Below are 25,929 nucleotides of genomic sequence, written 5' to 3' on the forward strand. Positions count from 1 at the left end.
CGTAATTTTCCCAAGATTTCCGACTTTAGGTAATCCAAGAATATTATGCTCCTTCTTACAGGTTATTCATTTTTATCAAAAAAATAATAATAATAATAACAATATTTTCGCTAAATTAAAAATTTAATCTTGTTCAAACTCCAAACTTATATTATTAAGATTATTTTAATATAAAATTTTGTTATTACTTAATGTTTTGCATTTATACGAGTATTTTTAAGATTATTAATTAAAAATAGGGGGAGGACTCAAAAACTAGAACATATTAAAAGCTGTTTTCACATATTTTTATTTTGTGTCATTTTCTTGATATACTTCGTTAGCAAAAGTTGGTAATCTAACAATTTTCTACCCTTATTCTTTATGTACCCCTACATTCTGAATGATGGCTTCAATGCAGGGACGAACAGAAGCACGGCTGGCCTTGATGAAGTCCAATGACAAGTTGTTCCCCTCCTCCTTGGGCATTGCCAGGTGAATAGTTTTGTTCGTATTGCCTCCAAGACACATCAATCAGCGAAGTCTAGGAAGTTCGCACCAGAAATGATGCACCTTCTTGAATGTGTTTGTCGGGGCGCCGTCTTGGGTTAACACATAGTTGTCCTTGGGGATTGTGCGCTTTAACTATGGCAAAACATGATACCAGAGGACAATTGTACACGACGTCCGTGTTGACTTTCTTATTGCCCTTGAAGAAGTAGGTAGGTATCTTGCTACCGTCGGACGCCACGACGCCGAAGACCATAACCTGAGTTGGATATTTGGTCCTGAAGGTTCCCTTGACCTGAACTCTTGATTCAGTCTAGAAACCATCATTTTCTTGTTCAGAACAGCGTCCACTGTGAAGATCTTCTTGTTGGAGATCGACTTGTGCTTTGCTTGTTGCTCGGACATTTTGGATCGTACAAAAACAAAAAACCATCAAATTGTAGCTTCTTGTCAGCTTTTTCGAATGGTAATCAAAGAGGATTCCGATTTTTTGAGTAAACACCCTGTATACGAGTGCAAAATTAATGGAAGAGTCACAAAAATGATACAAAACTTGAATGATGCAATTATTATATTCGTCAAACTGTTTATCATTTAATTAAATACGTTTTATTTTTTACCCAGTTCAAATACCATCCTATAAAATGTATGTTCACTCATGATTGGCTTAATTGTTATAAGATGCAGCTCAAGAGGCATTCAAGGACAAACCAACCATGTCTATGAGTAAGAGTCATCAGGCTGTCATAACAGTGTATATAATTTTGATATTAAGCATTCAAAATCCCTCAAACCATATTTTATTTAAAAACAACATATTTATTAAACAACGATTTCTCATACAATAATAACTTTAAAATACCAATTGTACCGGAAAAAAATATAATTGTTTTCATTTCAAATCCTAAAATTTGAAGTGAAATTTGAATATTTATTCAATAAAATAATTTGATGTGTTTCTATATCTTCATTCTTTATGTATGTATGAATGTATATACCTTATATATGGATATGATATGTGTAGATATTTGACTTTTATTTGGTATATTCCGATACATTTATCTATTTATAATTATGTCTTATATATGTAAAATTCCTAGATATGAAAGTATACTATACGTAATTGAATATTCTGAGTTTGATTCGACGTTTTATTTTATTGATCTAATGTAAATGTATATTCATTTCCATCCATTTTCATATTAAATTAAAAAAACCCTGGGTTTTTAATCTTTTGTTGTATTTTCATTGAATAGTAAGTCAATAAATAACCACAGTTTGCAGTGTATGTTTCTATAGGAACATTATTTTGTCAATTACTTTTTCTATTGTTTATTAATAATAAACATATATACTCTATGATAATTATTTCTATATTGTATCTTTGAGTGACTATAATATGTTAGCTTTTTTAATAGTTAAAGACAAAATAAAAATGCTCCAAATAATATATTAAATTTTTTGACTATTCTTAGAAGTTCCATTTCGGATTTTACTAAAGGAAGGAGTATTTCTATCAATAGTTTAAATATTCAACTATGAAATAAAATAATTTTTATTACGTTTTATGATTAGGAAAGGTTTAAAAATAAGGATAACTCAAAGGGAAATTTTTTATAACGTAACTCAGTTATTCATTTTGATGACCTTTTTGCTTTTTACAACTTAAGTTTCGTGTTTAATGTTTGTTTGTTTTTTAAATACTTATATCAAAATTCCCCTAAAACTTTTGTACCGAAGGAAATATCACTGAAAAATATTTTTTGATATAAATTAAACTTCTTAGTCAAGAAATTATGGATTTTAACTATTATTTTTTCAATTCAATGAGTTGTAGATTAAAATTATTAATATTTTTTTTTTCTTATATTTTTGTACGCGAAGTTGTAACTATTTATGTATTTCATTTTTGTACAAATAAATAAATTGATCTATGGACATTAATTTAAAAAATATTTCCCTCAAAACCTTTCAATGCTCAATGCTGTCGTATAAATAGCTAAATATGCTGAATCTAGTTTATTTTATACATAAAAGCTAAGGTTGAAATGCTGAACAACAAATTACTCACCACATGCTAAAGTTCAAATTAAGAGCGAAAAATACTGACTGTAAAAAGTATTTGTATAAGGGAAACAAAGTAGTGTTTCGTTCGTACAATATAGAAAATACATTTAGTGATATGATTGAACTAATGGGTAAATATGGATGTGCAGACATGTTAGTTAATAACCCACATAGATCCCCTCTCTACTTGCAAATAGCTCACTATGAGGGTGGACTGATTAGTCAACATTTAAAAGAAATAATTTCAAATCAACACTTATTGAAATATTAAGATGGAATTCTCTGTAAGTCTCATCTAAACAATTTATCATGTCTTAAACAGATAAAAATCCATGTTTTAGTATTATTGTTTCATTCAATTTTATCAATCCACCTTCTTATACAGGGTTCGGGAGCAAAACGTAACTGTTAATAAATCCTAATTATGTAATTAAAATAGAGAGGTTTTGTGATTTTCTTCTGCATATTCCGAATTTCCCGTCCTTTCTGCATAAGAAAACAATTATAAATATTTATCAAATCTTTCATCATGAGTGAGCAAGAAGCAAAAAAGCAGAATATATCAGACCTTCTAGATGCTAAAATTGAGGTGGCAGAGATTATGGACATTGTGAAGTACACCAGGAGCCTCATTTTCAAGGTGGCCAAGATGAAAAAGGATGGAAAAGACCTCTCAAGGAAAGAAGTTTATTTTTTTTTAAATTTATTTGACAAGGAAGATTTTCACTGTGGACCAGGTCTACAACCATCGAACGACCGTTGGGTTGGGGGGGATCACCAGAGGAGGTCAAAGGGGCGTTATGTACAAAACATCAGGCCCAACCAATGGCCCCGGGGTCAGGGCGTCCGACGGTAAAAGGTGTCTCCCTTCTTTTTTAAGGCTAGGTAGAAAATCGGCCTGGAGGCCTACTACAAGGTGCTGAGCTTCACCATACTGCCATGGCTCAAAGCTACTTACCCAGAAGACAACTATGTTTGGCCCAAGGTGGTGAACCCTCACACACATCGGCCAAATGCCAGAAGTTCTGTGCCGACAACATGGCTGATTTTTGGCCCAAGGATATGTGGCCATCATCTTCGCCAGATTTAAATCCTTTGGCCTTTGCTGTGTGGGGAACTTTGGAGAGGGAGACTAACCGGACATCTCACCCGAGCGTAGACTCCCTGAAGGCCGCCATTGTGAAGGAGTGGAACAACTTGTCCGGGAAGTTTATCATCAACTCCTGCAAGGCTTTCCGCCGCCTTGTGGAGACTGTAATTGCTGCTGAGGACGGCCATATTGAGTGACCATGTTCACAAATGTCATATCTCAAAGTTTTGTTAAAAAAACTTCAAAATTATCTATTAAAAAATAAAATTATTGACATTTTTCTTAAATCAGTCATTCATTCCACGTTTTGCTTCTGAACCCTGTATATTATATAATAGATATATTAAAAAGAACTTTATTTGGTTTTCAGTATATGGCTTAGTAATATAAATCTCTCGTTGTATCATTGCTATAAGTTTACGCTAGATGGCGTTCGAAAGATCAGATTTTGTATTTTAAAAACTTTTTAACAGTTTTGTAATTCGTTGAATGCATGTCAAAGATGGACGCAACCAAAAATGAATAATACGCCATATTTTCCTTTGAACAAGGCGAAAACTCTGCTAGGTGGTTGAAAAGGTGATTTGTATTGTTAGTCCTGATAGTGTAAAGGCGAATCATGGGTAATTTTGGTTCCTCGATTCTGTTACAGTAACTTTCATGTATAAAAGGCATCATGCTCTGAAAAGCCAACTGTCGAAGATGTAGATAAAGTAATGTAAATTGACAAGTCTGACCGTCATATAAGCACTGCTTTCATTTTCCTGGATTTCAACATATATAGGAAGGAAATAAATATATTTTACATATAATGGATTTCTTTTTACTATTTTAAAATATAAATAATATTCAATTTAAGAACAAAAGGATTATTTTTAAAGAAAAAAATCATATCCATTGCAAAAAAAGGGCTTCAACGCACAATATAAGTTATGTACTCAGTATCAGAAAGAAAATAAATTATTTTTTGTGTCTCAGAAATTATAATTATTTTATAGATAAATTTATTCCTCACTTAACCAAAAGCTATAAGCAAAAAAAGTAGACAAATTTTTGAAAATATTTACTTGCTAACTACAAGCATTGAATAAAACATTTTCATAAAAAAAGAAGTGAGACAAACAAACTAAAAATTAGTTTCATTTTCAAAAGTTGAAATAAGTAAGAATTTTTGAATTTATTTAGAAATTTAATCAAATAAATACGATTTACAAATAATTCTTGTTATATTTACATATTAGTACACAAAATATTTTTTTTTATATAATATGGTAAATAAATATGTGGAGAGGTTCAGTAGAAGTGAGTTCTTTGTCTTTCATATTTCAGAACGTTTAAACCTAGATACACAGCAACATAATAATGTTAACTACCTTCAATATTAATAAAAGTGTACAAGGGATGTTCTTTATCTGGGCTAATGTCCAAAATACAATGTTCCTATACAGGTTTTATTAATATACATACGTACGTATATACTTTTTTTATCTAATTTTTTGGGGATAGAAAAAGTTTTCACGAACAATTTTTCTCATAAGGTAACATTTAAGGGTTTTTTATTTCTTGTCATAAAAGACATTCAGAAATATGAAAGATCGAAAATATTCAATTAAAAAGTTAACCAAAGTTAGGATATTTCTCATGGAATAAGACTTCCTAATCTCGATATTGGACCAATCTTCCCTCCAGAGCAGCTCTCTGTAGTCAACAACAACAATATTCCCTCTGCAGAGGACTCTGAGACTAGTAACAATGTCCAGGGAGGTGAGAAGAGCAAGACTGAGGAGATGGAGTTTGTGGACGGAGGCCCAGAGTACCCTGTCGTCTTCACGAGCCAGCTGGGTGACCCGATACTTACCGGGTGGGAGCCAAAGTGGAAGGACATCCAGACCAGAACCAGAGTGGAGACTGAGCAGAAAACTGTGCCTAAAGTCGAGAGAGATCATCCTCTACAGCCCAAGTTACAAACATACAGTCCTCAGATAGATGACAAATACTCCAGAGACTTTCAATATGATTGGTTCCGTAAGTTCCCGTGGTTAAAATATGATGAGGTTGAAAAGTCAGCCAAGTGTTTCGCCTGTTCCAAATTTTCCATTTCCAACCTTGTGAAATTTGAGTTCAAAACATGGAAAAACAGTTCCTCGTTGAAAGTTCATTCTAACAACAAAAAACATGAACTGTCGATGGAAAAGTTGATCAATTTCCTCACATCAAAGAGAAAGAATACCTCGGTTCTCGGCCATGTTCAGTCTCAACATGCTGAGGAAGTCGTGAAGTGGCGAGCTTATTTGAGGTATCTTTTCCAAACTGTTGGGTTCCTCGCAAAGCAAGGATTGGCTTTTAGGGGCGATTCTGCAACAAGAGAAAAGTTGACGGAATCTAATGAAAACAATCTAAGGAACTTCTTGGAGCTTTTGTCCCTGCGTTCACACGACAATCATATTCTCAAAGATAAACTGGAGGCCGAATTCAACAAATTTGGTTCAGCTTGGGCAGTTTTTGCCAAATGGACTTCACCTGACATCCAAAATGAGCTGATAGAGATTATAGCATCCAAAGTGACGGAAAATATAATTGAAGATGTCAAGACTTGTGCCGGCGATGATGACTACTGGTTCTCTGTGATTGTTGATGATACATCAGATATGTCAAACACGGAGCAGTTCAGTCTGTCACTGGGATATCTGACGAGTGAAGGCACCAAGAAAGAGAGCTTCCTCAAGTTTGTAAAAGTTACCCAGACTGACGGCCAATATTTGTTTGAGAAGCTTCACGAGGCTGTCAAGGATCTCGGCCTTACCCCTGCCCGCACTGTCTCCCTGACCGCGGACGGGTGCCTCCAACATATCCGGCATCAAGAAGGGTCTTGCCACCAGGTGGAAGGAAGCAACCCCACTGTGTGTCTACATTCACTGCTACGCCCATGTCCTCAATCTTGTAGTCAAGGATCTTCTCTCAGATATAACCCTGTTGAGAATACACAATGGGGACAGTACAAATTTTATACAACTTCATTGAAGGGTCACCAAAGAGGTCAGCAATCTACAAGTCGGTGAAGATAACAAGTAAAGATGAGGAGCATGCCAAGGTGATGACCCTGAAGAACCAGTCTGCTACCCGCTGGAGTCTCCGCTACGATGCTGTACACGCTGTATCTCTAGGGATGGTCAGAATCATGAAGACTCTCATAATAATGAGAAAAGATAAAGATACATTGTCGAGTTCAACAGCAACTTCTCTGCTCAACAGCATCTTTAGTCACGAATTTGTTTTCGGCATTGAACTGTTGAAGACACTCCTCAGACACACATTTAGCTTGTCAGATGAACTTCAAGGCAGAAAGGTTGACCTAACAAAGGCCTGGAAACACGTCAACCTAGTGATTAGGACTCTTGAAGATCTTAAGAATGAGAAAATCTTTGAATCAATCTGGAAACTTGCTGAGTTGAAGTCGTCTGAGATGAAATCAGTATTTGACCAGGAGGACTCAATTGATTTGGAATTCAAGGAGGCGAAGATTCCAAGGAGAATAAAGTGGAAAGGAACAACTGAATCCTACTTCCGTGAAACACATTTCGATGTTGCAATCAATAAGATTGTATTAGAGCTTGAGAGCAGATTTGCCACCGACGATACAAATATCACAATGGATCTCATTGCAATCGTCAATGACAGTGAAGTGGAGACCTGTGTCATTGAGCGTGTCGCCAAGCACTACAGACTTGAACTCGAGCAGCTCCAGTCAGACCATGCAATCTTCCAGCAATTCAAGGTTAATATTATAATGTTTCATTTTGCATTATATGTTTAAAATTTATGTGTCTCTAGGAAGATATTGACACAGAAGACATGGTTTCGTCATAAATTGCTGCGGAGTTAATAAGCTCGGGAGTGTTCCGCCTGATGCCGGAGCTATACAAGGTGATCGTTATCCTGGCCTCAATGCCCATCAGCAGCTGTGAGGCGGAGCGGTCATTCTCCTGTCTCAGAAGGCTCAAGAACCATATGAGGACCACCATGGACCAGGATAGGCTCTCCTCCCTCACCTTCTTGAACATGGGCAGGGTGATGGTGGACAAGGTGCTCCATGAAGACATGGACAGTTTGATTGACACCTTTGCATCAAGGAAAGAGAGGAAAAACTTCTTCTTCTAATCATGATAAAGAACACATGCATTTTTTTCTTCATTTTTTTTCAAACACATCACCACGTGTACATGCGAGTTAAGAACATCAAGACTTGTGAACATAATTTATTTTCTGTCGATGTAACCGTTTCATGGTATATTATAATCTCGTTCATTATCTTCATCCGTTATTATTTTAAAAATATTTAAGGAGGTTTAAATTGTTTGACTTAATTGTATAGTTCAAAAATTTTCTCTCATTCTTGCACCGTGCATTTTATACTCCATTATACTCCTTCCTTTATTAATAGGTCGGCATTGACTTTCCGTCTAGAGTTTTTCCTTTTCATTTTATTTTTTCCAATGTTTGCCTGAAGAAAATAATGGTCAGACAGTCCATTGGACGATATTCTTGCAAGATTTAATCTATGCTGTAGCATTTGCCCTGTTTAAATATCCCGCGTTCACCACTGAAAATCAACTGTTCACCCTTGTAAAGCGGACCAAAAAATCTTCCTGACATACGGCACTGATTGTACACACAGGTCTTAAAATGTCTTCATAAGTTTTTATGAACAATGGTTCTTATCAACTTAACCTTAGATTTTTTATCATTATAATACACATATTCAGACCTATGAAGAATAAAAAACAATTATCAAAAGCTAATCAAAATTAATAAATTTTAATCTACAATTTGTAGTAAGAATATTTTTTTCTTCTAACCCCTTAAATTATTGATGTATTTTTAAAATCTATTTCAATTTCTTGGAAAAATCAATGAAAAAAATAACATTTGTTTTTACTAAAATAAGTAAACCTGAGATCATTTAGAAGAAATCTAGTAGCTCTTATTCCTGAAAGACTGTATAAAAGCTGTCAAAATTTAAATTTTTGGAGATGAGTCATTAATCATCGTAAACCTGATGAAATCAAGAATCAGGACATATTCTCACACTGTTGGATCAGTTAATGGATCGATTCTCTCGGGAAACTCAATCTATAAAACAATCCATGAATACATATTGTTAATTCCCGTCGAAGTCATGATGATCATGGATTCATATTGATCAAAGATTCCTTATGCTTCTCAACTTCCTTTCCGTTTCGTTGTCCCGGCCTAATCTGTGGTGTCTACTTGACATATTGAAGACTCATTATTAGTAACTATTCATCTTTCTGGCACACGAATCCCAGTTTAAGCTTATTGAAATTATCCCTTTTTTATATTACATAATTTTTACCTTTTAAAAGGAAATATCGCGTCTGCCGCATAAAAAAGTAGAAGATGAGTGTGAAATATTTTACTCTTTTATTCATAAGGGGAAGTTTTATTTATGTAATATTTTGAAAAGGTTAGAGTTACATTCCACATAAATTATAATAAGTAAAAGATACCGAAATATTGTTGCATTTCTCCATGTCACACTATGACAGAGAACAATATATTTTCATATATAAGAAGTAATAAGATGGGCCCCCTATTGCTTTTAATTCTATAGGTCTTAATTAAAACAAAAATACTTATTGAGTCATGTGGAGTTTTATGTATGTATACTGCGACAGGTGTTGAATTTTTATATTTTAATTTAGAAATGTAGATTTTGTTGTCAAATTATTTATTTTAACTCTATTTTAGTTCAATCTAAAATAGTAACAGATGCTTATAAATAAATATTGGAAAAAATTGTAAGAAAACACAAAATATAATAATATTGTATACATTAGCATTATTTTCAAATCATTTTCATTGGTACTTTATCTAATATGTACTAATGCTTATTTTCAAGAATTTTTCATATATGTTTTTTCTAATGTGAAATCTTCTACCTTTTCATTATGCAAATCCATATTGGATCTATTTTGATGGATGCTATAAGAAAGCAACTAAGATCTAGAGAAGTTAGATTCAACGTATTATGTCGTATAGAGTATCGATAAATGCTTTACAAACTTATAGAGAGAGACATCTGTCAATTCTCTCATTCATAAGATAAAACTTTTAATCTTGGTATTATTTTAAATTGTTTTTTTAAAATAAAGATAAGCGTTAAAAATTATTTTATGATTCTTCTTGAGTATTGTACACCTCGCAGTTTGAAAAGGGCGGATTTAAAATTAAGAGAGTATTGACAATGTAATATAGTTGATAAATCTAGTCAATTTAATTTGATGAAAAATTAAGATCCATGAATTTATGGGATATTTGTAATGCTTACTTTTTGAAACACATTAATGCAAAATACAATTTTTTTTCCAGTTAAATATAAAGTGATTTTTTCTAGACTGATATGTGACATTATTCAAAGTCAAGATCTTGGTCTGAGTTCAAAATTTTAGGTTTTTGAAACGGTGGACAAATTTAATTTGCCTTACTCTATGGACAATTTTTTCCTCATTAGAGTTAAAGGAATAAAGGGCACTTTAATCAATATTGGTGTGTGTAATATCCCAGTTCACGAACGGAAAGTTAAACCTCATATTGGATCATTGTTTCGATGTAAAGGATTCGGAAAAATATAAGACGTCAGCGTAAGTGCATCTTTAAATTCGGTTTAGACTGAGTTTTAAATTAGACTCTTTAAGAATATTTTTTCGTGACAACCACCTATATCGAATTTTTTTTTTGGGCCGATCAAGACCGAATTTCTTTTCAGGACATAGTTAGATGCCTACAAAAATCATAGCTGTAAAAGACCAATCTAGGATTTCCAAACCGAAGCCCAACACTAATTAATTAAAAAATATATATTTGATAGCTGCATAATTTGTTAATGTATAGGATCTATTCATGTACATAGATGCATATACGGTCATGTTGGATACAATTACTAAAACATAATTAATTGTTTACCATATAAAAATGTATTTTTTAATACTCCTAATTAATGAAAGTATTTTTTATATTATGATCTTACCACAATCATTCCGTTCAATGGAGGCGATGGAAGTGATTTACAGCGTGCTGGCTCACATTTAGGAATTTGAGTCCATGTTCCATTGTTACATCGAATAGGGGTAGAATTCGATGCCAGCTCGTAGTTTGTATCACAAATGACAGTAATATTTTCACCATGCTTTAACGTATCACCAATGTACACATCTGATCCTTTTCCCATTTGAACAACGGGTACAATACAAGGAGCATAACATTTTGGAACTGGATGGGACCATTTACCGTTTGCAGTACATGTTGTACGGACTGAGGGCCCTTCAAAAGTCATTCCATCTATGCATCTATGAATAAAAGGACAATATTGGAATTTCTGTTCCTTGCTCTAACAATAGACAATAAATTTTGACCCCCCAAATGGATCCCTTTGGTACTAAGATGCCACTCCTTGAGATTTATCTTAGTATATCGAAAATCTGTTAGGGATGGATGATTCATATCAAAATGTTGAAATCTTAGGATTTTATAGATGCAACAAACAATAATTGACTACTTTTGTTTTGATTATATTAATTACATTTTCAAACTTTGTTTATCTAAAGTGTTTAGATTTTACAACTCGTTTAATCGTTTTCAACTATTTAGAAACTTGTTCTCGTTTCTTCTGATTTTTATTGCAGGTAAAGAAGAATATTTAATATAAGTAATCCAAGATAAGTGTCCAATTGTTACGATATTTTTTTAAATATTATCATTTTCTTGAGATTTCAATGTTGATTCTTGGGATTTCTAGCGAGGAATCTAGGGATATTATAATGTTTTAAGTGGCATCCTTGCAGTTACGTATTATTTTCCCTGCTTAATTTTGATATAAATCCCACCTAAAAGAAACAACTGCATGTAAAGTAGTTCTTGATCCTTCAAGCCAGCCATTTGGAAGAAATCCTGGAGAGCCACAATTAATCTCTTTACACTCTGGCTCATCTCCAGACCATTTTTTGTCTTCTCCGCATGTCCTTGTCGCGTCTCCTACTATCATGAAACCATATTTGCATTTATAAGAAACGACTGATTTATATGCAACAGCTGTAAAAAGAGCTTGGCCATTTGCAGGATGATCTGGTATGCCACACTGTACGGGTACGCATGTAGGAAGTTCATTAGGAGTCCATGTACCATCACTTTGGCAGTAACGGGTGTCTTTTCCCACCAGTTCAAAACCTGGAACACATCCATAAGTTATCTGTAATACAATAGAAGCAAACTTAAATATTTTTGAATATAAAACATATGTTACATTTATTTACTCATCCTTAAGCAAATAAGGAGAACCAATAATTATCAATCTTTTTTTAAATTTTCCTTTAAAAAGTTAGTCAAACTACTTGAAATTTAATAAAAGAAATTTATTATTCCTTTTTGTTAAAATATTTTGAGTAAATACTAAAAATAATAAACGAAATTTATTTTATTGTTTACTTAATATTTACTTTAGCTACATTCCTCTAATAAAGACGTATAAATAATTCCCTTCCATTTGTTTGGGTTTGATTATTTTTTATCTCCAATATATACGAAGGATTTGATTGAATACATAAATATATATCTATTTATCAATTACCTTTGTTTAGTATTATCGATTGCTACTTAAATCAAGCTATCTTTTCTCAAAATAATTATACTTTCAAATTAGTAAATATTATAAATAAAAAAGAATATAACTCAAAAAATAAAATCATTTAAACCATTTTATTTATAAATTAATTAAATAAATGATATACAAAAATTTTATAACATCTTTAAGGAAATACTCTAGTGGTGCATATAGGTACAAGTAGCTTTTAAGTTTCTTTATTACAAAGTAATTGAATCTATTAAACTAGTCATAGTTATTACATAACTATTTGAAATATATTACATATTAAAATATCTCTGGATGTTCAATAAGCTGTGTTTGAACATTTATAAACCTCTTAAAAAAATTGTATATGTAAATAAATCATTGTAAATTCAAATCATGTCCGTATGTACTTTTTATCCCTCTTGGACAATAAAAAGGACCAAGATTTATATATATTTATTTTCCCCTGTTACTTCCTGTCACAACACAAGAGCCCGAGCAAAATGTTCCTGTCGATTTAGACGCATTTTAATAATTTTTATATGCAAGACATTGTGTGGTTTTGATACCATTTGATTGTGTCGTAAATATGTTTTGTTATGTTTCAGTTTTTGTTTTGAATAAGCCACAAACATGGTTTGCTTCTTTATACAAACAAAAATGCTGTATATTATCCTTTCCGCTGTTTGCATTAATTTTCATAAGTTGACTCTTCCATGATTTGACTCTGTATATTAGGAAGTCAAAAAGGTATTATACATATAGTTTTGATTTTTGTATTAAGTTATATCAATTAAGGGCAAGAATTAATGGCATTTCATACCCTGTCATAGATACTTGTTTTGATTAAATTATCATTTCCACGGATTAAATAATAAATAACTATTATTTGAATTATAATTATCCGTTCTCAACAAGAAAAATACAGAAGGGTAATTAATAAATATATATTTTCTTCAAATGTTTCATTTCCCTTTTGTCAGTAAAGGTTGAGAGTGGATACAAAAGCTAGTCATGCATATGAGTGAACAGGAGACAAAAAAACGTCTTGTATTCAACTTCTTTGACCCACATATAGCTAAAAAAATACATAACTGCCATAGTTAGGGTCAATGAAAGGGACTGTCTGCAATGTCCAGCATGATAAGTACGCTTCATTTTTTTTGGGGGGGAAACGACACCTTATTTCTTTTATTCCTTTGACATTTAGAAAGTTCATACGTATTCATTTCATGATGGAACGATGTATACACTTGATCGGTGAATGCAAATTATTTAACTATATTATCATAATAACTGTTGATTTGTCGCAAGGGCTTTTCATTAAGAGCACTTCAACAATTTTTTTATAAATAAAACATTCGACAAATTTATTTTTCAATAAAAATTATAAAAATATACATTTATATATGAATATTAATTTTTCTAGTGTGATCTCCGCGAGCACGCTTACAAAAGTCCAATTGCTGAACCAAATTTTCCACTACTTTTTCCAATTAATTGACTGATATTGCAGGAATTTTGCGTTTGATATTTTCTCTGAGCTCTTCTAACGTCCCCAGCTTATTGGTGTAAACCATAATCTAAAGGGATTAAATCACACTATCGAGGAGGCCAATGAAATGATCCATTTCTCTAAATAACGCGCTCACCAAATTTGCCTTACAATAAGTCGATTTTAACTTTTGCTGTGTGACAAGTTGAAACCACTTGTTTGTCAAGTCTATACGTTGCAATTGGGACCAAGAAAAATTAATATTCACTGTTAAATGTCTGTAATGCTCTTAAATTTGCGATAGTTGAAAGGTTATTTTGATAATAAAATGATGAAATATATACTAATGAAGTTTTTCTAAATGTCGAAGAAATAAAACAAATATGCGTAATTTTTTCCCTAACGGAAAAAAAAATGAAACGTCCCTAATGAAAACCGTTTTATATAGTTAATTCTTAGGAAAAACTGTTTATTGAACTAAAGCTTTTTAAATTGTTATTTGATTATGATGTCGCTACAAAGGCATTATTCAAGGAAAAATCAACCATGGTTATGAGTAAGAGCTACTAGGTTGTCATAACAGTTTAAATAATTTTTGTTATTTGAGATTTTACAACAACTAGCATTCTACAAGATTATTCTAACATCTGTTATTATTGTTGACATCTAATACTCTTGTTTACTAACAAGGTATACTTATGTATGGTTGTATTTACAACAGAGTGGGCTGAAAATCAGATTGTGATAAATTGATGATGGGGTTCCATGGTTCCACAAGTCAATTTTTTTTTTAAGTCAAATATTTTATTTTTTCCAATTTTTGCATCGAGAGCAGAATATTTTTCTTTCTATCATTATCAATACTTAATAATTACATACTAGTGTTTATTCATAATAGAAGTAGGTAGATTATTATTGTCTTTACGAGCACGTTGTTCACTTATTATTGTTTGTTTATTAAACGATCTAAGAGTAGCCCCACCTGGTGGCAAAATACTACTACTCCCATAATGATAATACTATTTACAATATTGATTATTTATAAATTCAAACTTTCAAAATTGTATTTGTGGCGAAAGAAAACTAACTTAAAAACACTCTTTTTTATATGTTAGTTGCGCCCCAAACTACATACTTGGGATCTTAAAAATCTTGTGTATTGTTGGCTGACCTATTTTTTGTTTGAATTGAAAATCTGATGAATTAATTATCTTATTCTTATCTGTCGTTATTATAATTTAACTCCTGAGTAGTGAAGTTCCTCATAGAGTAAACTTGAAGATTTGTTGCAGAATTATAATTGTAATTCCTTCCTGGACAAGGAGTAAAATTGAGGATCGACAACGGATTAATTCTTGGCAATGTCCTTGTTTATTTATTTCTCCACCTCCTTCCTTGTCACAGCTGATTGTAGCTGGTATAATGGAACTCCAGCTTATATTTTCTTGCTGTTTACAAAGTCGGATTTGTGTTTATTTCCTTCCTCTAGCGGCTGCTTGTAGACGATTTAATGAAACATAATGACAGCTTAGCTTATTCAAACTATCAGGGTTATAAATTTGATTTTAGATTGCTTTTTTTAACATTTCCAAAATAATCAAACTAAATCCTACTGTCTTGATATCCTTTCTAAACCAATAATCAACTTTTTCCGATACTATTTTTTTACAAAATTCGAAAAAATTGATGAAACCTCCTCAAAACGACCCATCCTTATGTTCAGTACATAAATTATTATAGAATTTGGTTTTTCTTGATGAGATAAAAATTGGGTAATAATTGCAACGAAAATATACAGTATACATAAGCTTTTAAACGAGCTTTAGATACAGCTCTGTGAATCTTATTTTTATCAATGACCAGGGTTGAATTTTTTACGGAAACTAAGACAAAGTCACCCAAAACTGCAAAAGCAACAGCAGATCGTAGATTATTATCTAATAAAATAAAATATAATTGTTGAAGACAAGGTTAAACATTCAAGTCGATTTCCAGTAACACCCATCTATTTCACCCCACTAAGATTCTTAATCTCAACAATAACAAATAACATTTAACTGTCTTTTCCAATCATAGATACACGCCCAGGTCACTTGAAGAGAGTTAAAGTAACAGTCATCCTCTTCACAACTGCCGTATCCGTATCCTACTATAATAATAAAAGTTACGGATCGATTTTGATCACACTTGGTACTAGGATTATATATGGTCATAGTAAAAGGTCATTAGATTTTTGAGAGGTCAAGGGCAAAGTTCAAGGTCAAGGTTACACCAAGAATTGATTATAGGCGGTTGTGTTGTTTTCTACCAAATGTCCATTCTTGTTTTAATCATAAAACAACTCTCAAAATTCATTTTTGTATTATTTTAGAAATACAGTTAAAATCTGTGAAGACGTCAACTTTGAAGAGCGGTAGAGCCCTCCCTCTAAACGATGCACAATTGTTTTTTGTTTTTTTACTATTTCCATAATTTGTGTAAAATTACGCAAATTTTGATGATCCTTGTGTTTGCATAGCTCAAAAACATATATTAACGGGACACCTTAATATATATATACCTATATATAATAATATTAGAATAGCAATATTTTTAATAACGTCGATTTTTAGGGTATAATGATAAATTCATAATATTTAAATGACCACATTATAGACCAATCCGTATCAAATTATGCATAAATTAATTTGAACAAATAACTATATATGTTATTTTGAGGGAAAGTATTGTATAAATATACAATTATATATATAAAAAAATAGAAGAAAAAATAATAATATTTCAACTTGCTTCCTATATAAAAGCTAAAAGTTAATTTCTACATAATATGGTCGTTACAAAAACATGCATACATATTTTTTTTAATTAAATGTTCAAACTTATTAATATATGATTTTTTTTCTCGTTTTATGAAAACATACATACACATGTTTTTTATTCGTATACATATTTGCGATGAGAAACACAGCATTAATGATACTAATTACGACGTAGACATATCCCAGCATCATTTAAGTATGTGACACTTTAAATATTTATACAGTTTGTGTAAGGAAATCCTACCTCGCCAATTAGAGCTCCAAATATAAATTATTACTTGCCATCTATGTTGGATCAATTAAAATTAATTGATACAAAATTTATCAGCTTTCATACGCTTAATAATTGTGGCAATACCTTATCAAATAACGGCAATTGAAACAAAAAGGAAGGGATTGCAGAATCTTTTCCACGCCCATCACTCTGTAAATGAGATTTCCTACATTGTGAATTACTCTACTGAACTTTTTCGTAAGGTCAAGAGGCTCATGAACAGACACGAGAACCTCTCCAGGGAGACAGGAAGTTGCTGAACACAACAAGATTGTCACTGTAGACTTCTTGACTGATGTGACCTTTGAAATTGAAGAAGATTTGAAGCCCTGGTTTGATGTCATCTAAACTGAAGGGGATTAATATTGGCAAAACGACTCAGCACCTGACTATAAGGGCATAACAACTCAAGCTTGGTGCAAGGAAAACCTCCCTGATTTTTTGTTCTCCAAACTTGTAACCCTCTCATCACCTTAGTAAGAAAATGCTCCTAATGTGCATGTTGTTCTTAATAAGGCTGATTTAAACAGTAAACTAATGCAGACAGTAAGTAATAACAAGCATTAAAGGGAAATAAATTATGTTCACTTAATTTTAATTTTTTTAATTTTGATTCAATAAGATGTCTTTGAAGAAGTAATTTAATCATTATTAAATGAGTAAATACGTACTGAAAATACAAAATGAGGGTTGTTCAAATACAGTTAAACCTTATTATGCAAGGGTAATATGGTTTAAAAAGTACTCATAATTCAAAATTATCGTACAAGAAAATTGACTAACTGCTTCTTTTTTTGTCTGTCAGCTGATGGGGACAACCTTAAGGACAAACCCAAGAGTCGAAACCGAGGAAAACGATAAAATCAGAAATATTAAAAGACTGAGACCTCTACATATCGAAGGAATATTCTTAATGAATGGATACGCTCATATTTAATATTTGATGATAATTAGTAAATGCTTCATTGTAATGAATAAGGTCAAACTACTTTTTTATTTGCAAGGCCAATTGTATAATTTTATCTTGCAGGGAATTATAAAATTACAGTGATCTATAAAGGGAACATTTGATTTTTGAGAATTAAATTAAAATAAAGGGTACAGAGGATATTTTAGATTTGAGTTTGGCAGCTCATATTTCAAAGACACTATTAAATATAAGCCTGAAGATTAGTACAAATATTTTTCAGTCTGTTGTCAGCAGTCAAGCAGTATGGATGCATTTATCTTCTACCAAAAGTGGAAACGCCATGCAATGCTCATCCCGAACATGAGAGAACAATAGTAGCCTACATGCTGAAAGCTGCGGAACCGTTTGTCTGTAAAGTGAAACATGAGATGATAGAGTCAAATTATAACTTTGAAACTTTGGGTGCCAGAAAAAGAGATTCTTTAAGTTTTGATCTGAAAGGTGACAATGAATTCATTCACAAACTCCAGAAGATAGTGGGCACCAACCCCAGGCTGTCCATGGACAGCGAGATCAACTTCAATGAGACGACCTCATCAATAGGGGAGTTTCATCGACCTTTTCAAGAATATCGTCACCGATACCGGCTCGTGGTTCAGACGCCTTATCGCTGTCTAGGGCAGCTACATTGGATATAATTACTCTCTATATATCCTTTCAGAACCTTGAAAAACTGTTTTCAATAAATACTTTTTTTGCAAAGTTATGATGTTTTTAGTTTAGTAGGTGTCTGTGAAGTCAACAGACCTCACACTATTTACTCTTATATACATTTGGGGGTACTAAAAGGATTTGCAGACCAAACGGATATTTAAAAAAAACCTAAATAAAATGAAGTTGTTAATAAAATAAAATTGACAATTTATAGCAGTATATCTTTTTTAATGAATGAGTCGCAAGAGAGTCAGAAACGAATAAATTAGCTTGTATACGATATTTATTTTTACTTATATACCTATGTATGTTTACGAAGATAGTTTCATCCATTACCATATTTGATTGATTTGATTCTTGTTTTAAAAGAAGATTTGTTTTGTTATCTTTAACTACCAATGAAATAAGTATCAATATCAATGTTTTTGGTTGTCTCCTTTTGGTCAGATTTAGTTGATCAATTAAGTATAAGTAGAAATTTTAGTACATTAAATAATCCATTTGACATAGTAAATTAAATATTAATATACATATTTCCTTCTTTAAGAAGACTCAGGAATTTTAGAATAATAATTTCCTTCTTTATTTTTATTGTATCACGCAACCTTTCCTCCCAAAAGAAACAAAACAAGGCCTCTGTTTATATGCTATATACTCGCAAACTATCACTCTCATATTATTTCTTCACCATTTTTAAAATAACTTGCCTATGACTCAAATCTACATAGTATTTTATTCGATACTGTATTATCATATTACTTAGTAATATTTGATTAAAGGAGTATTTATGATTAGTTATTATATTATTTCTATGAAGAAATTATGAGTATTTCTTCATAGAAATAATAAAATGGGCAATATATATTAATAAACAACGAGGGATCAACAAGAAATTGTATTCCTGTTCTTATAGAAACGGAGCATAAGTATAGAATAACTTGTTACATTGCGTCGTATTTTTGAAAAAGAATAAATTATGAAATAGCCATGACGTATCAAGGGAGAAGAGGGAATCGACAGATGACAACAAAATGCATGTGGCATTTTGTTGTCAGCGAGGTAATGCCGTGTCTAGCGAGTTGTTTTCTAAGGTATGCCGCTTCACTTAAATATTAATAATTGATATACATAAACAGAGCTGTATAAAGTATGTCTTATAAAGCGGGAGTGGCTTTTTCTACTTTCCAATCTGTACACGCTTTTTTATTTTCATAAGCTGTTTACATTGTTATATAATTTTTGAAGAGGACACATCTAAGTATATAGTAATAACTAGTGCTTGTACTCATGAAAGACGGGGAATAACAATGGGGGTATGACCAGGAGTTATTAGTTTAAGTCCTTCTTGGACTCTGAGTAGAATTGAGGATCGATATCCGAGTAACTACAGCCTATATATCCTTGCCTAATACGGTGTGGGATTTGTTTTTATTTCTTTCCTCAAACAGTGGCTTGCAGCTGATCTAATGAACCGGAATTACAGCTAAGCTGCACTCCTTCCAAACATTCTTGAAATTGTGTGGATGACCACGTTCATTTACGGTTTCTTTTATTTTCACATACCGGTAAGGCATGTTTTTTGCATCACTATATACAAATCAGCACAAGCAAATGTTAGATCTACAATAATGGAGGCAAAAGCTCAGACAAAGATCTTTATTACATATAAAGGGTCGTGCAAAATCATTGGAACAAACTTGAACGTCATCCATATCCCGTATTTGTGGTCATTTTTAACATTTTGCTAATTTTCAAATTTCTTTGAACAAAAATAAAAGAAAGATTTCAAAGTTGTGCGGAACCAACTCTCATGACAATCGATTTTACTTCATCAATTTATATAAATGCAAAAATCGACATGTAATCAGTAATATAAAGGATTCTAAATGGTACCACACGTCCTAATACAGTTTTTGAAATTATGATTTTGCTTGTAAAATAAGTATTAAACAAGCACAGAGAAAAATGGAAAGCTAATTGAATTAATTAAATCTTTCTTTATTTAAGACCGTGTATATTTGAAAGATTTACTTATAATAAAACCATAATTTGACTTCGCATTCAATGTTAACAACTTTTGGATCATTTATGCCGGAATAATATTTTTCTTATTGAAGTGAAAGGTCACGTCGTGAGGGAATTGAGGCCTATAGAGGACATACTAAAAATGTATATACTAATAAATAAACCCAAAAAAAAATCGTCACAATAAATTTGTTCAGGATCTGGATGAAGTTTTTTTAATTGTAGTGCACGACCCAGCACAATAAATTAGTTTATTGTCACTAATTAATGTTAGAATCTTTATGAACAAAGTTATAAATGTCTTACTAAAGTATGAACTCTCTATTTTGTTCTAAAAGGGAGTAAACGTTGCTAGAATAACTGGTTTGAAGAAGAGAAAAAAGTAAGGAAAATACAATTATATTTATACTTTACGATAGAATGTCACTTTTCAAACAATAAATGGTTATTTCTCTTGCAATTATCCAATCAATATTGTTATTTATTACTGTAAACACAATATATATGTATACACTAAGTTTACATTGAGCTTTAGCCAAAAAGGGGATTATATATAAATAGGGTATACATACATTAGTGTGAAATATATTTTATATATAATTATGTTCTATACCATACATAGATTAAATATTTGATCGATTATTTTTTAAGAATATTAGTAAAGATTTTTTGCAATAGTAATCCACATACAGTAAACAAAAATCACTGATTATGATTTTTATCCAAGTAATAGAGTTAGTTTTTAATTTAATAGAAAACTCGGGAATTGTGGCTATATGAACAACCGAAAGGGACACCATATACATTATCAGTTTCATCATGATGTTATTTACCCTATCTTCTTACTGATATTAGAATGATTAATTTCTTAAAGCTTTATCTTAAATTTTGAATAATCAAATAAAAACTTCAAAATATTTTTCAAAATAAACTTTAATTAATAATTGTTTTGGATCCGTTTATAGCTATATTATTTAATTGATCATTTTTTGAGTTATCCCAAAAAAAATATATCAACATTTAATAGTAGGTAAAATATTTGAAAAGAATCTATGATTGCTAATGTGGTTAACCCATTGTTAGTGAAATGGAATATTTTAGACCCCGAAATTTATTAAAATGTTTTTTATTCCTTTGAATCTACTTTTTATCGCAAATACTTTTCAGTGTACTCCTAAAACGGTAAATATGATTATATACACAACTTTTTTATCTTGATAATACATTGCTCAGGATTTATTCGTATATTGAGTCATTTATAATTGAAACTGAGTTAATTTAATTTACTGTTTTTGTTGAAATTCGTTACAAAGTAACGTAAGTATTTTTAGCCTTTTAATTAATATTTAGGGTTGAAAAATGGATGAAATAGTTGAAAAATGATTCAAATTTAAATGACGTAATTTTTATAATTGTTTAAATTTTGTACATCATGTAATTAAATACGTTTTATGTTTATCATTAGTACCCAGTTCATTCTGCGATATATAAAGAATGTTCACTCTTCAAGAGTTAATAAAATCAAGAAGACCGATTTTGGAGGGATATATTAGGAGCATAGTGTCATACGGAAATATCCTCATACATATACAAATGATTTTTTCATCTAGTTGAACAACTAAATTTACGTGTCTAAATGAATGATAAGAATATTTAAATGAAATGTGGCCTTTTTGCCTATCAGTCTGTTCATTTGCATATCACAGTGAATGAACAGCTATTGATATCTACAAAAATTTGCAAATACGTTTATTTACTTAGATTACGAAAAAAAGTGCAAATTTGCATGACCTTAACCTTAATTACCTTTTTTGAGAAAAACAACTATATAGCCTATTTTTATAAAATAAATCAAAAATTGTGTCTAATAAAAAAATATGGCAATGAAAATTTAATAGGAGCTAATTTTACAAAAAAATGACCACGAAGGTCATTTGAGGCAGAGAACAAGGACGGGGTTAACAATAGAGATATATATTTTTAATTATAAAAATATTTTTTGATGTTAATGACTTGTATCCAATATATCTGCCTATTACCTCTTATGATCGGAAATGCATTCCCAAAGAATCAAAAGGATACATTTGTATAAACATTTAAAATTTGAATTATGTCTCACAAAGTTTTTTGTGGGTACTAAAATATTACTGCTATAGAATAAACATATTTATTTTTTTTCCGTTAATAATCAATCACTTGTCCCCCTTATCCAAACTAATTTTAAACAAACTTTATTAATTATATGTTTATTTTATATGAAAAAAAATGTATTATATGCGAAACATTTCTTATTGTTTAGAATTCTTTAGTTATATAATTACTAAAATTTCGAAAGTTTATATATATGATATATTTGTACATAATAGCTGATTACGTGGAAGATATTCTAATCTAAATACATATCCAAAGTATTTCATGATAATTGATATAAAATGATTTGACTATTAATAAGGATACAATCTATATAGTTTGTGAAATTAAAATCATAAAGCTTGAAAATTAATAACCCACATAAAAAACATTAAGTTACAAAGTATAATTTCTCCTAAATTAATCATTCTAAAAAAATTACCAAAAACATAATCTAGAGAAAACCTCAAATTGATCAGTAATATGTACGGATTAATTAATTAATTATGATGGAATGTCACTTACATAGATACAAATGAAATAATATTATTTATTGTCGTACGGATATATCAATATTTCTAATCAAATCATATTATTTTTAATACAAATGTACAACTTTCTACTCATAAGTAAAACCTTTTAGCAAGGAAAGAAGACTGGCATTTAAGTTAATTGAATAATGAATATAAATAAAAAAGTTTTGTAAAGGAGTTTATGCTCAATACATTTTGTAAAATGTAAGCAATACTTGATTATCAAATGAGCAAATCGTTATGTGACTAAGAAATTTGTAGATTTTGAAAAAAAAAAAAAAAAAAAAAAAAAAAAAATACTCATATACATGATAATAAATAGATTATCTTCATAATTTTGATTTAATTTCATATAATGGCCTAAGCTTTTTGTGTGATCATTTGATTCGGAAAAATTGCAATTTAATCAACAAAAAACCTTCTTTATAAAGTTTTTTTCGTTTTGAACAACCAAGGCCATGTTTTTTATCTGTTTCTTTGGAAAATGACTCATAAAATTGTATTTTCGTTTGAAATTCAAAATAATCGTTTTTAGAGTGCTTCAAATAGGTGATTTGTATCAGAAAATTAGTACTAAAGTTACATTTGATACTAACACCCTTCTTTAGTATACAAAATATCTTTCAGTTTCACTTTTTTATAAATCTTTTTACTATTGTATTTGGTATAACTTAGTACAAATATACATGTTTATTTCTTACCTAATACAGATAATAATACCTTAAGATTCATACTTCAATCAAACATAAAGAAAAATTAATTTTATCAATTTGATGTTACCAAAAATTAGTCTTCAAATGTTGGAAATGTACATAAATATAGTAAATTATAGAAGAATAAATAATTACTTTCATTAATTATATTAAGTTGGGAAAAAGTAATTTCGTTTTCCCGGTCCCTTTTTTAATTAAATATATCTTGATCATATTGATCACATCGGATCATAAGATTCGATGTTGTAAAGGTGTGAGAGTATGCTTCAAACGTTTTTGTGATTGTATTGTACTGTTCCGGGTGAGTCGTGAATTATCATGCATCGAGTATGGAGGTCTCAAAAGAATAAATTCGCCATATTTTACATTTTTACAAACTGAAAAGAAAAAACGCATCGAAAGCGACCAAGAAAATTGGCTGTGTATACGGGGCTGATACTCTTTCGGTTCGTGTTGCACAACAGTTGTTCGTCAAATTTGTTTTTCTGCTCAATTTTGCCCTCTTCCATGAGCTACTCTTCCGTTTCAAGCTGGCAATCGAACAGAAGTGGTCAACATTGGTGAATAGGAGAGAACAAGACAACAGTCAATACATTGCCAAGCTACAAACATCTTTGATAAAAAACCAGAAGCTCCGGGAATTCTTATGCATCCACCTCACAATCCGAACCTGAACACCGGTTACTGTCTACAACGGATTAGACTGTCTTTGAAAATTGGTTGACCAATTTTCCAATAGGAACAAAGGCATTATAAAATTAGATTTTTATAGTATATTGGGTATATTTGGCTTAAATCATATGATTGTTACCCTTTTTACTAAGAATTGAATTCAAATGAAAAATGCTAAATTACTTTTTTTCTAACCGATTACTTAAAACAAATAAATCCTTTGATCAATAACAACTTGTTATAAAAATTATCTTTTTTTATTCAAATTAACGAAAAAAATTTCTTCCTTTTTTTTTTCTTATGTTACTTTTCTTTGTTAAAGAATGAGGACATGCATATAATTTAATAAGAACCTTCATTATAAATTTTAAGTAATATGCATTTTAACATGTAATAACTAATGATTGTTTTTAAAGGTCTATTAGTATATATTTATATAATATTTACTTTTTCACAGGCATAATTTTGTTCATAAGTTTTCTATACAAATACTAATAGAATATATGTACATCTATATTTTGTCAATTGGGCTATTTAATATGTAATAAATAAAGATTTAGAAAACACTATAAAATGGTACATGTCTTTACTTTTATATTTATGTGTATTCTAGACATTCTACAACAAATATCTAGTTCCCATATAGCTGAATACAAGTAGAGATCAGTGCAATGTCGTCTATCATATTTCGACAGCATAAGCTATAGTTATTTTACTCTTATTTGTACTAGTATTTTTATTTTCACCATTCAATGGGGACTGAGCGTTATTGAATTAGATTAGTATGTGAACAAAGCGATAGAGTGATGCCGTCTGACGGAAAAATAATACAACTCCCTAAAAGATAGAGTTATTTAATTAATTTATTTTTTACTGGTTACTCTCATAGGTAGAAGGTGTTGTGCAAATTCTTTTCAGGATCCCCATCTTTTATAAAACAATTAGTTCAAACAACAACGATAATATATTTTTTTAGTTTGCCCCCACCTTTGAGTTGGCATATAGCAATTAAATATTTGCCTGGTGTTATATCACTAGAAAATAGTTATTAATAGACTATCTTTCAAAAGATTGGCATATTTTAGCTAAATATCTGCTTGTGTTTAACATTTAAATCTTTCTATGCAGTAGAAATTTTATTAATTGAGACTAGCATTGATTATTAGATCAGAAAACTTACTAAAAACAATTAAATGGCATTTTTTCAAACATGCTATCTATTGGATAGCGTTACAAACAGCAGTACTCTCAATAGTTTGGGGAATAGGTTCTATGGATATTACTGGACTTTTAATGCTATTAACTAAAATTTCATATAAATTATTTTGGTAATGAAAGGCTTTTGAAATAAAAA

At 30.8% G+C, this 25,929-nt stretch overlaps 1 protein-coding gene across 1 annotated transcript in view; it reads right to left on the bottom strand.

Annotated features, from left to right (window-relative positions):
* The window catches only part of Hasp (Hig-anchoring scaffold protein), a 180,010-nt gene that overhangs the window by 67,333 nt on the left and 86,748 nt on the right, over nt 1-25,929 (bottom strand). The window contains exons 5-6 of the mRNA XM_040716736.2: nt 11,551-11,912; nt 10,695-11,013 (exon numbers count right to left, since the gene is read on the bottom strand). Coding sequence (XP_040572670.1) covers nt 10,695-11,013; nt 11,551-11,912 — 681 coding nt within the window. The remainder of the gene's footprint in view (nt 1-10,694; nt 11,014-11,550; nt 11,913-25,929) is intronic.

This window comes from Lepeophtheirus salmonis, chromosome 7 (assembly GCF_016086655.4).
Source record: "Lepeophtheirus salmonis chromosome 7, UVic_Lsal_1.4, whole genome shotgun sequence".
Lineage (NCBI taxonomy): Eukaryota > Metazoa > Arthropoda > Copepoda > Siphonostomatoida > Caligidae > Lepeophtheirus > Lepeophtheirus salmonis.